This window comes from Aptenodytes patagonicus, chromosome 1 (genome assembly GCF_965638725.1).
Source record: "Aptenodytes patagonicus chromosome 1, bAptPat1.pri.cur, whole genome shotgun sequence".
NCBI lineage: Eukaryota > Metazoa > Chordata > Aves > Sphenisciformes > Spheniscidae > Aptenodytes > Aptenodytes patagonicus.
In genome coordinates this window covers 25,913,265-25,926,841 of record NC_134949.1, presented here as the reverse complement: position 1 = coordinate 25,926,841, position 13,577 = coordinate 25,913,265, and the positions used below count along the sequence as shown (strand labels likewise).

The 13,577-nt window shown below is 44.5% G+C and overlaps 1 protein-coding gene across 1 annotated transcript; it reads left to right on the top strand.

Annotated features, from left to right (window-relative positions):
- The first annotated feature begins 338 nt into the window (after positions 1-338).
- WNT16 (Wnt family member 16) lies at positions 339-12,734 on the top strand. The gene is made up of 4 exons (XM_076330185.1): positions 339-427; positions 520-773; positions 2,777-3,063; positions 10,778-12,734. Exons 1-4 carry the CDS (start codon positions 339-341, stop codon positions 11,240-11,242), a joined length of 1,095 nt encoding a protein of 364 aa, XP_076186300.1. The 3' UTR covers positions 11,243-12,734.
- The last annotated feature ends 843 nt before the right edge of the window (positions 12,735-13,577 follow it).

The window sequence follows — 13,577 nt, the reverse complement described above, 5'->3', positions numbered from 1 at the left end:
GCCCCGGCCCGCCCCGGCCCCCGGGCGGCCAATGCGCGGCCGGGGGAGGCAGAGCCGAGGACGGAGCCGGGGAAAACATCAAATCCAACTTTCTCACCTTTAAGGGAATCAAGCGCTCCCAATGCTTACCCTCCTGCCGCCCGCCCCGCCAGCCCATCCTCCCCGGGAGGGCCCTCCGGCCGCCCGGGCTTCCTCCGCCAGCTGCCCCCTGCCCTCCGAGGAGGAGAGAGCCGAGTAGGGGGCCGCCGCTGGCGACCGTCCCCCTCGGTCCCTGCTGCCCGGGGGGCCGGGCGGCGGGCGGCGGCGGCGGCGGCGCGTCAGGGCTCGATGCGGCGGCCATGGGGCGCGGGGCCCCCCTCGGACCGTGCCTGCTGCGGGCAGCGCTGCTGCTCGCCCTCTGCCCCGCCGCCGCCGGCGGCACCTGGATGTGAGTAGCCGGGCGCGGGAGGGTGGGCTGCGCGGCGCCCGTCCCCTCGTGTCCGCCGGGGCCCGGCGCTGACGCGGGGGCTGCTTCTGCAGGTGGCTGGGCATCGCCGCCGCCGGCGGGCCGGAGAAGCCGGGCTGCGCCAGCCCGCCGCTGAGCCGCCGGCAGCAGGACCTGTGCAAGCAGAAGCCGGAGCTGGTGCCCGCCATCCGGGAGGGAGCGCGTCTGGGCCTCCAGGAGTGCCGCAGCCAGTTCCGACACGAGCGCTGGGACTGCCGCCCGCCCGCGGCCGCCCGCCGCGGACACGCCGCCCCCGCCGCCGCCGCCTTCGGGCACCAGCTCAGCAGCGGTGAGTGTCCGCCCCGACGGGGCCGCCGGCCCGCAGGTGCGCCCGCCGCCGCCCCGCCGGGGCCGGGAGGGGCGCGGGGCTCCCCCGCTTCTCCTCTCCCCAGAGGAGTCCTGCGGGGCGGGCGGCGGGGGGCCGGGGCTCCGGCGGGGCGGGCAAGGGGCCCGGCCGTGCCGCCGGCAGAGCCGGGCAGAGGAGTGCCGTCGTGGAGGGCGGTTACCGCATCCGCCCCGGGGAGGCCGACACAGGTACACGAAATTCACCGAGCAGACAAAACCTGCCGCTGTCTTTCCAAAATTATTGTGGCTTATTGCGGTTTTTGCTTAATGCGTCCGTGGATGACAGTGCCTTTAACTAGATCCACTTAACTGTGTTGAAATGTTGTTATTCTTAGACTGATGTTGGGTTTATCCCCTTATGTCATAATTACTAAATGAGTGGGGTAATGACACATAGTATTTCGAAAAGGTTGCTTGATTGCAGGTAAAAATCTGCTCACAGCACTAGATGCAATGTGAATTACTTTAAAATGTATCATATGTGCTCAATTAGGCGGTACTGCTCAGCACAGCAAGACCAAAGCTGCGTTCGTTGCGTGAACTAATAATGGAATTGCTGAAATTTACACTGAAACAGGGACATTTTGTTTGCATCAAATGACGGTATCAAAGGTCTTGATCCTGCAAGTTTCTTTTGAGCACTCTGCTCAATGATTTCAGCGTAGCCATTGGTGTGAACTTAAGTATTGTATTACTTCATTTTGTGTTTGTGCAATCTTCACTTTTTACTACAATGCAACAGTGAAAAAACCCCCAAGTATTAACTATGAAAACGTAAAATGAGCAATAAAAAGTGATGCATATTCCGAAAAGGAAAAGAAAAAAAACCAGGGAGCAGTTTACCCTACTATATGTAACCATATGTATTGTATGTTAGCCCTTCTGCCCAATGGGAAGGACTCTTCCTACAGACCCATACATGAGTGACACGGCTAACCCACAAAGCTTCACTAGCATGTCCTGTGGAAACATTTTATGATGGTACCAGCACCACAGACTAATACGAACAGGAGAAACAAACAGGAACTTTCCTGCCCACAAGTAGGAACTTGGCAGACTGGAAATAACAAGTTGTTTTTACAACAGTGAAAATTAATACAGTGAAATTTTAGCGCAGTTGATGGCCAGGCATTGATTTTTGGTTTGCTTAGAGTATACCTTGCTTAACACAGTTTAAAGATCCGTGCCGCATTATGCCAGAAGTCTCAGGGAATGGGGCTGGCTTAAGAGGCCCAGGCAGGTCCCTCCATGATTCTTCTGAGGTATAATAGGAACAGGTAAAGGCTTTTTATACTGCTGTCTTTCCCATGGCCAGCTTATTCTAGGAAAAGCACATGGCCTAAATATTCTTGTGTCATCCTGATTTCTGCCTGGTTTAAGATTCTTGGGGCTGTTTGCAACCTTTGTGAGTTAGAACAACCTCAGTGTTTGCTAAATTTAGCATGAGGTAAGTTCTGGCCCTATACCAAAGTAACCCGGGATCGTGACAGCTTCAAGTTCCTCCTCTGAGATCTGAACTAACCTTTTCTTCTTCTTCAAATCAATATGAATAGTGAAAAGCAGAGTGGAGAGTAAGGGGGTTGGGGTGTGGTTTGTTTTGGGTTTGATTTTTTTTTTTTAAATTAAAACTTAATTGGTTTGAAAGTTTCTGGGGCAAATAAAGTTCCAACCAGATTTAGAAAGGAGTTACCAAAAATCGCATGGTAGAAGCAGCCAGAAACAGCACCATTAATAGCATCCTCATATGAAGAGGCCCTGAAGTCTTTTTTGGATGTGAGTAACCACTGCTTTAAACAAGTTAACTCTACACACCAAGCTGTGATGACTTTAAACTTGCAACTGTTCCCTTTTAATAATAGTCTGGCTTGTAAAATCGGTTTCTACAGCTCCGCCAGGAAGGCAATCAGAGGGAGTTATGAAGTAACATATTCGTGCTTTGTTTTGTAGGCACGAAGGAGACCGCATTCATATACGCAGTGACGTCAGCGGGCCTCGTGCATTCGGTGACACGATCATGCAGCGCAGGAAACATGACCGAGTGCTCCTGCGACACGAACCTGCGGCACGGCGGCTCGGCCAGCGAGGGCTGGCACTGGGGCGGCTGCTCCGACGATATTCACTACGGAATGTCATTCAGCAGAAAGTTCCTGGATGTACCCATTAAGAATGTAACGGGCAAGAGCGGGAGCGGACTGGCGGCGATGAACCTGCACAACAACGAGGCTGGGAGGCAGGTACGTGTCACCATTCGGAAATGGCAGCAATCGCTTGTTTGGTTTATGCATTGGCAAAATGGCATCGACCAAACGAAGCCTGTCCTTGACTGCAGGTACAGATGGGGCCAATGGCAGGAACCACACTAACACTGCCAAAGCAAATGTGTACAAACCCGGAATCAGAGCTGGTTTTAACTAATTAACTAACTATACTTTACACGTTAAAATAAAATCACAAAATAAGAATTAGATCTGGAGTGCTAATCAGAGTAATCTCAAATAGATATTTGACATTCTGTAGCGAACTTGAAATAGTCTTGTTATCAGCATAATACATTAGGAGTTTTTTCACTGATTATTCTGTTGTTATCATGACCTGCATTTTTGATTCTCTCTAATACTGAATGAGCAGGCAGACTGGACACGAGTCATCCTTACCCATCCACAGCCTGGGGTTCGCGTCTGAGAGCAGAAGTCTAGAATCGTTCAGAGAGGAAATTGAGAGTTAACCTTTTCTTTTAAAAGATGGGATGGAAATGACACCTCTATTTTGAAGTAGCTCACTGGTTAGGGCACTCGTCAGAGAAGTGAGAGGAGACCGGCTTCAGATAGCTCTTCTTCAGGCTAAAGGACTTCAAACCCATGGTTGCAGAGGAAATGTGTGTGTGACATTGGGTCCTCCTGTCCTGTTCTGCGGAGGATGATAAACAGGGGCAGAAACAGCCAATACAGGGAGATGTGAGTCTGTAATCTAGTGCTTGGGGCTTACATCTGGGATAGCAGAGACCTGAATTCTGGTTCTTGCTTTCAAATTAGTTTCTCTGCTTTACCTTGGAGTTTTTAACTTTGTGAGTGTTTAATGGCTCTCTCTGGCCCCATAATACTTTAAAACTGTTCTGTTTGGCGACACAGCTATAACTGAAGAAAAGAAATGGAGACCCTCTGGTTTTGACTACACATATTGATGGACTCCATTGTAACTCAGTAATTTCCTGTAGCCAGAAGCAGCATCAGTAGGTTTTACCGAAAACAACTTTCCTATCAGCCATAGACGGAGAGTAGCCATAGACGGGGAATAGCCATAGTAAGCCATCATAAGAGCCGTGGTGGTATCATTGCAAACTATTTTAATTTAAACCAATTTTTGCAGTTTACAAGGTAATATATTTTATTTAATTTAGTTAAGATATATAGTTGGAAAACCAGAAAATCTTTCAGGGACATAGGCCCTTTACAGGACCGAAGTAGAAGAAACAAACTTTAAAACTAAGTAGATGCTGAGAACAGTTACTGTGAGTTTAACTAGATGCCCGTCAGCTAAATCATCTCCAAGGAAAGGTGGTTGGTATTGTGTAGTAGGGGATGTTAATAAGAGGAACAGAAGATTAAGTGATTATCTCCTTAGGGAAAGAGCAAAGGGTTGTTTATCATGTTTGTAGAGAGAGATAGTTAAAGAAGGAGATAATAATCTCCATAAAATTATCTCTCTTAATGTCATGATTTTTAATATACAGTACAGATAGGAATTTTTATTTTAATACTCATGTTTGTCATTAGACAGTGCCATTTTCTCGGATTAGGGTGAGAGTCGAAGTGTAGGGAAGAAATAGCAAGGCTCCAGAGGAACTTCAAAGAGAAACAGAGATGTGATTTCTGTGTTTAGGTGGCAGCGACACAGGTCTCTTTGATAGCCTGTTCTCTTGTCTGCCTCTAGCTCTCTTAGCAGCAGCAGCAGCAGTTTGCTGTCCTTTTGTCTTCGGTGACAGTGTTCACTTACAGTCTTCCAGCACCATCCTTGTGCTTATCACTCACTCCTCCAGGTGTGCCAGTACATCTGTCTGGCGTCTTGCTCTGTGAACTGTACCAAGGAACCGTTCAACTTTAAGAAAAGCCACACACACACAGACCCTAGAAGAGAAACTTTTCTTTTGGGGTTGCTTTCTTTAAAGTTGGATCAGTTCCCTGATCTCACCTATAGCGGTGACACAGACAATTGGGCCACCTACATCACGGGGACAGGACTGACTGGCAAAAGGGAAGAGTGCATTCAGTTGAAGATAACATATTTTCAGACAGTGAGCTAAAGCTGCAAGGGATTGGAGGATGTGGTTAAGCAAGTCTTCATTTTCCATGAACAGTATTTTTTTACAGGATCCAAGTTATCTTAGATGCCGGTTATATGCATGAAAATATAATCGTTTCTGAGTCCACATCTTTAATGTCCTGCAACTGTAGTACCTTCTATTACTATTCATGTCAAGTGGTACCTCTTACTATACATAACTTCATGAAAGCAGAGTTTTAGACTAGGCTGTCTGTCTCCGTGAATGTGGTAGAATACAGCCCAAAAGGATCCGTCAGGTCCTGAGGATCTTTCAGGATTCCAGGCTTTTCACAATACTGAGCTCTCCAACAAGGCTCTCAAAGCACGCTGTCACAGGCTCATTTGGTGCACACGATATATATGCTCATTCCTTTTCGAAGACACTTTACTGTGTTTAAAACCAAAAAAAACCCACCCACTGCAAGCCTGAAAGGCTGGAAGATCCTTATTTCACTGATTTTTGTATCAATGGTGTATTTGTTGTTCATTATCTTGGAAGAAAATATGCAGAGTATTTAGTCAGCTTCCATGCATAAATATTTTGTAACTTAATGGCAAACTGTAGGATAAAGCAAATATTTTGACCACTGTCCAGAGTGAAAGAGAATGTTTATTATTGGTACTTGGGATTTCTAGCAGCGATATTAGCTGAAGTAAAGTTTAGCAGAACTCTTGATTTTTGTAGTTTCAAAATCCTTAACTAGGAGATGTTGGAAAATGTTGACCTTCATGTTTTGGGGCTTACAGGAAGGATGTTTTGCAATATATTTTGGTGCCTTATGACCTTTTGTAATAAATACTATCATGTTCGTGGTTCTGTGTCTTGCAAGAGCAGTCTTCCAGGGACAATACTTCTGTGTTTGTTTGGAGTTACGAATGGAACTGGTATGTGCAGAATTCTCTTGCTCCTTTCCCATTTCTGTACAAATGCTATTTTACATGTCTACATCTGATAGTTAAATCCAAGATATATCAATTTTAAAACAGTAAGGATCCTTTGACTGAGTTGTCCACTGTTTAGGACACTAAACCTGAACCTCAGAAGATCCAGATTTCATTCCTTTTTCTGCCACAAGATAAACGTTCATCATCTTCTAGCATTGTAAAGTTCAATATACCTAGATGTGCATACGTGAGTTGGGTACCTCTGCTCCTTAAATTAAAGGATGAGGGGAGTCAGGCGCTATGGGTTGAGTATTATTGTAGTAGTATTCTTTCACTGATGGAAGAATTTCTGCTCAGTTTTGCACTTGTGGAAATTTATTTGATCTGCAGAACTTGTGTTCTCACATTGAAATAGGTTGGCTCATCAGAGAGTTTATTTTTACTGATACTTGTGGGTTGGTCCCAGACCCACCAACAGTCTGCAACTGTTCTTAAGTGCTGTACCTCCAGCAGGACATGTGCTTGTCTTCATGAATAGTCCTGCTCTCTTCTCCCAGTGGCTTAAATTAGGCTGTTTGATTACAGGCATCGGTTCCCATTGCAAAACAAGTACTAGCAGCCCCTGTCTCACAGGTGAGAACAGTGCCTGCAAGCAGAGAGCTTAGCTTGGAGTTATTAAGCTTTAATTGGCATTAAGGGGTACACAAACTGTGATTCCACTGACACTCTCATTAGTTGCAGACCAATCTCTGCTTTCTGCCCATCCACCTGTTCTAGCTGCACATTTCCACCCCATGCTGCTCCCTCTGTTAATCACATTGGATCAGTGAAAGGAAGTCAGTTTAGAAATGATCTTTTTTTCAGGTTAATTTTTGACACAGATCAGTGTTCAGCACTGTATCCAGTTCATCACTTAACCCTGCGCTCTTGTTGGGCTAGTACCACCAGGGCTGAGGGCAGCGAGTGGCAATAGGAACAGGTCAGGTGGGCTTGTGGCTGAACGCAACACTCATGGATCCAGCTCAGTTCCACACTGATCACGTCCCACCAGAAGGCTGCGTTGGCTTCTACAGGCACCCTCTTAGGTTTGTTTGCAAGGAAACAGCAAGAGAAGATTCCTAGTCCCTAAATTTTGCCAGATGTTCAACTATGGGAGTTTGTTCATTAAAGTTCACATGGCAGCCTGAAATCCAGTGGCATATTTTGTGATCAGCCAAAGCAAGTTGTCAGCTCCCTGTGCTGGCAGTAGAGGCAACCCAAAATATGTTGGAGTCCAACCAGAAGACTTGCTCCCCCTAGCAGCTGGCAAGCAATAGCCCAGGGTCATGCACAATTGTGATGACACCATAAATCATTCTACAACAGATTGTATCAAAGCTTCATGTGAGAATCCTGAGCAACACAGAATAAAAACACAAATGTTTGTAACTGCTATGGATGTTCTCAGTGCTTCCACACTCAACCACATTTGTAGTTCTTGCATTGATCTGATCTTCCATACACTGCTAATATATGCTGCACTTTTATATTTTGTTGTCAGCCTGAGACTCCAATATCAGTTTCTGCTGTTTAGAAACTCTGTCTCCCTTTAGTTTTCATTAATTCATTCAGAGAAAGACTCTGAGTGTCATCTGCTGGGCTACTTGCCCATATGGAAGTAACTCACCCTTAGCACCTAGCAGACATGTCCAGTGCTTCCCCTGACAATTTCTGGATCCTTCCACCTCATGCAGATTTTACTATGCCTGATTCTAGCAGACTTGGAAGTACACTTCTTTCCCCAAGCCAAACTGTATATTTTTCCCCTGTTGCTTCTTCCCTAGTTAGTACCCTGTCATACTGCAGTGAAAGCGAGGATTACATCTGTAACCTTATAAATCTTCTAGCACAATGTGGTTTCAAACTACTTTGAGATTCTAGTTACTTGCTATGATACAAATAACTAATCATTAGAAATTGGAAAATACTATTAAATCCCTTCTGTTTGTAAATTGTGTGTAAAATTTATCTTTCGATACTGTGTTTCTCTTTCCCTTGACATTTTATTAGGTTATCTGTATTCTAACAAAGACTTTCTGTCCTTGGATCTCAAATTCTCATCTGCCTCAATCACTGTTACATCTTAATGATGCATGTTCTGACTACCCAGTGATTTCCTTATTGATAGATTCTGGAGATATGAGCACAAGGTCATGTCTGTCTATTAAACAGAAACTAGCCTGTGAAGGAGAGAAGATAAGTATCTACAAGAATTACTGCCAGTTGGTTTGCTCCTGAAAGAGTCTGTGTGTGCTCTGGGGTGAGGGTCTGCTTGCTGCAATATTCTTATTTCTTCCAGGATAGGGAAAAATCTCCAGTCCCGAAAGCAATCCACAGCACCTGGAAATATCTCCTGTATTGGTGCATCACTTCACCAGGTTTAGTCTGCAAAGGCTAATGGCTGTTCGAGGTCAGGGCATACACCTGCTCTTTCTTGCTAATGGTTCTTTGAATGCCTTGCTTGTTTGGCTTCTGCAGTAACCTTTACCAACAAATAGGTCCTGTTCATTAACCAAAGATGTGACTCCAAGCAAACACATTGGTCATGTGTATTTTTAATAATGTTTGTAGAGTTATATGCATGTACCAACTCAGGCTTGTGTCAATATCTTTGGGGCAGAATCTCCCAGGAGGCCTCAACTCCCACTGAAATCAATGGATTTAACCATGTTGGACTCATCCCAAACTTCTGTGACTGCATTTACCATGATGAAAAGTCCCAGTTTAACACACAGGGTAGAAACAGCTCATTTTATCTGCTCCATTCCTTGACTAGCTCTGAAACTTTGAGGATGGCATTTGTGCTGCCTGAGCTACAAATAAGCAGTCTGGGACTTGAGTTTATTTCTAGTCATGCATAGGGTCAGTAGGGCTTGGTAGGATTTCAGGGCTCTGATCTCACTGCAGAGTCAGGGCTTAAGAACAGACACAAATGAAACTACTTTCTCAGGGAAAACCAGATGAGGGTGTTAGATTTGTTTTCTGTTTTTTCTTCCTTAAGACAGTTTGAGAAAGACATAGATTGACAGTGGTTAATATTTGTGCGGGCTGTGGAGAAAGTGAAGGTTTAGGGTGAATTTTAATAAACAGCATGAAGTTGGATTTTTTTTGTCTTCCCCTTTGTGGAAAATAGTGGTTCCTCCACAGAAGAATAATTTGAATCTGTATTGACCTTGCTGCATGAGAAGTTTAAAGAGAAACTTACTATGAATTAATTTAAAATTCACTCTTTCTCTTACTTTTTCCAATTGCCTTTACTGTGGAAATTAAATATGAGAGAAAAGGTTAGTAAAATGGAAGACACTAGTATGGGCTTTCCACACCATTAACCAATGGCTCGTATGAGTCTACAGGATGGCTCCAGAGAGTATATTAATGGAAAGGTAAAACAAAAAAAACCCCAAAATTATGATACCTTGTCCTTTTGCTATATCTGTGCATGCCACGATTTTTCTGTGCACTTTTCCAAACTATAGTGTGAGATGTGTCACAAGCCTAATTGTATAATTTTGTACTATAACTATTAGATATTCCAGAAGGAAGTATTATATTGATTGTCTGCTGACTATTTGAATTGCAATCCCAGATAAAGTTACTGCTTGTTTACAGATTCCAGTCCTTTGAGGCTTGTTCTCGTATAAAAGGAGCCAAAATTCTTGAGTGTTGCAAAAGCTTAACACGGGCTGCAGATTCCCATTGTCGGTCAGACAGTTATTGTTCAGCCCAGTGCTTGCATCTGCATGGGCGTGGAAAAGTAGCCCACCTAACGGTATTTTAATGTTGGTAATAACTGTGGAAATTTTGCTAAAACATTGAAAGTTATAAAAGTAATGTGAGCGCAACTATCAAATTGTGTTAAATAGAGCTGTTATGCAACTGGAAACACTAGAAACCCATGATAGTACTAGTATGTCTAAATTACAAGAACAGGGCTTGATCCTGTAAGTGGGAAGCACCTGAGATTTACTCCAGAATACCTAAGTTGAAGATACCTCTGCTGAGCCATAGTGGCTCCTTTGATAGACTTTCTGTGGAGCCCAGGGACATGGGCATCCTCCTGCTCTTCCAACACAGGTCTGCCCCGAGGTGCCTTCAGGCCGTACACTGCACTGCTGCGGATGCTGAGCCATGCTGGTCACACAGACACTGTTGTCTGACCTCAAGCCATTCCTGTGGCCTTAGTTACAGACTGTATTGTGAATGTTTAGTGATCTTGATGGTAGCTGCAAGGCACCCTTAAAAGACAGCATAGACCTCCCCAGTAAATGTCTTCCAATGTAGGAACGGTGCCGTTACCTGCCCTGTTCCTGCTTCCCCTCCTGCTATTTCCCACAAGGGCCGTTTGCATTCCAGCGGTGGGAGGAGCGACACAGGACATGTCATTTCAGGTATTTAGGATCCTCCAGAATGAAAAACCAGACAGAAATACAAGCTTTCATTATTGTTATTCAATATTGCTACGTTATCGCCATTGCAAAGTGCAAATGCAGAGCACTTCTGAAGATCAGGCTTCCCATAGTGGGGGTCCGGAGTTGGAAACCTGATTCCTAACATGTATCCTCCTGTGCTCTGGCTTCCCCATCACTGAAATGGCAATGGCAGCTATAATATTAAATACTTCGAGACCTCTGTGTTACTGATGTCAGGCGATATTCCTAATGAATGGAAGACCTCATCCAAATGTCGTTCTTCCTTTGCTTTCAGGCTGTAGCAAAGCTGATGTCAGTGGATTGCCGTTGTCACGGTGTTTCTGGGTCCTGTGCTGTGAAAACTTGTTGGAAAACAATGTCCTCCTTTGAAAAGATTGGCCGTTTTTTAAAGGATAAGTATGAAAACAGCATACAGATATCAGACAGACTGAAAAAAAAACTACGCAGGAAAGAGAAAAGCCAGCGAAAAATACCAATTGGGAAAGAAGACCTGCTGTATGTGAACAAATCGCCCAATTACTGTGTTGAAGACCAAAAACTGGGGATCCCTGGGACTCAGGGAAGGGAATGTAACCGCACCTCAGAGGGACCCGACGGCTGCAACCTCCTCTGCTGTGGGCGCGGGTACAACACCCACGTTGTCAGGCACGTGGAAAGGTGTGAATGCAAGTTTGTCTGGTGCTGCTACGTGCGCTGCCGGAGGTGCGAGACCATGACCGACGTACACACCTGCAAATAAGATGAAGTACAGAAAACACGGCCAAACCATCCCGCACTATTTGGTGCACACAACAAGGCAATAATTACTTTTACCACGTGGGATTGCAGGGGGATCAGCCTCAGGGGGAATGGGTATTGCCAAACAATGGGTAGTCCAAGCATTTGGCATATGAAAGAGCAACTGAGTGAACAGCAGCCTGCACACAGGGACAGCTAAAACAACAAAAAAGGACTCCCGATGACACATTTGAACATGTAACTCCATGAGCAGGGACAGACACTAAACTTTCCAAGTCTTTAATAGCCACAACATCCTGAAGATCCATATGGTCAGTAGGTACAGTGGAGAAAACTCAAGATCTCGTTAGCTAGAGACTGAAGAGTTAAAAGAGCACGTAAGACACATTAGATATAATCCTTATGTCTGTATTTTTAAAACTGGGACTAGATGGATCCGCTAGATGGTTCATTTCTGCAGGCTTTAGGAAAAAAATCCAAAGATAGGGGAAATGTTCTGCTGTTGACCATGAAGCATTTGCTTTGCAACCGTTCGGAAAGCTGTCTTCTGCATAATATGCAGAAAAGCGTCTAGTACTGAGAACATATGTGACTGCAGAGAGCTGGGCACTGCCTGGGTGGAAAAGAAGGGCCCATCAGTGTGGAGCAAGCTGTGTCCAGAGCAGAGGGGCTGGAGCACAGCTTGATGAACATGAATGGTGTACCAAATAGCAACCTCGGGATTTTTTATAGGTTGTCTTTCAAACACACAAAGGACAAGTCTGAGGAGGGACAGAAATACGGTTTGGTATTTCAAGGAAATAAAATCCTTCACAGGCATTTCCTCACTATCTGAACACACAATTTGCAAGTCAGACGGTCGTCACCCCACTGTTGGACTGTATGCAATAACCTGCCACGTTCAACCATCTCGCTGGTGGTTCACCATCATTTTCACAATCAACCATATGAGATTCAGCCCAAAGAAATCTGCCATAAAGCGAAAGATTTTTTTAAAACATTGCTTTCTCTTATAGAAGCAGCAGCTAGAACTTTTCATTGGGTTGCATCCCTAGTAAGTTCAATGCACAATGTAATTTATGGATTGGCTCACACCACTAAAATATTTAGTCTGTTATTGATAACATTTTCTCCCCCTCCATATGTTGGGTCAATTTTATTTTACATCTGTGAAATGTTGTTTATTTTTCTGCAATGATTTAATGCCTGGCTTAAAAAGCATCATGTAAAAGGATTTCTGTTGTTTAAATGTGCAAAGACCTATTTTTGATAAGACAAGAAAGTTTATATTTTGTAAATATTTAAATTATGCAAGTTATGTAAAAGGTTTCCAAAACTAATGTGATAAGATTACAGCCTTTGGCATTTGTTGGTTAGATATTTGTTACTATTGTAGTAGCCTTTAATTGATTTTTATTTGCATGTGCAGGGGGAAATTAATCAGAGAATTACATAAATGTTCCTTTTTTTACCATCAGGGTGGTTATAATTATTGCAGTTAATACACACTGATGAGAAACACTTACTATGATTTTCTAAATGATCAGTTAATTAATATTCTGTATACTTTTTTTATTCTTTTAAGTCCATTTTACAAACAGTGAAATCCTGGCTCCAGTGGTAAGTGCACAACTCTCACTGACATCAAGGGGACTTGCAAGGGTTTGCAATCCCTTAACTTGTTCTACACTAACAGTCAGTTTTTAGAAAGAAATCATCTTAGACAGTTTGGTTGAGGCTTTCAAAGTTACTTTGAGGAATTCATTTCCTAGTTGTCAATTATTTTCCCATGAAAGATGGTGACCAGATTCCCTGTCACTCTTTATTGGATGTGTAGGTCAGGAAGAAGCAAACAAAATCTTCTGTGTTGTGGTACTTCACTGCCTTATTTGGAGTATCTTAGGAACATCAGTTCAGCAACCAAGAAGTCCTTTTTCTGCTGGGTCTTTTTCGACCTTCCCTCCGCATTTGGTCAGTCTGTCTCCATTGACCTAGCCAGATAATCATCCTGAGGCCACAAAATCTGCTGTCTATGGGAACAGTGCTCAGTGTGCTAGTTGCTGTCACAGGAGGATTCAGCACCCTCCCTGTGAAAACTTGGACAGGGAGGACACATCCTGGTGGAAGACCCTGAAGAGAGAGTTGTGAGCCCCAGGTTGTTCCCATCTTCCAGCAATGAAAGTAAACCCACAGGCTGCACAGGCTGTGCCACAGCACCTAGTGGCAGCATGGATGGGACATGCTACTGGTCACTGTTGATATGAAGGTGTTGTAGAGACCACCTCTTTCTCTTTCTGAATCTGCCCTACGTCAAGCTGCTGGCAGAGGTAAGTGCC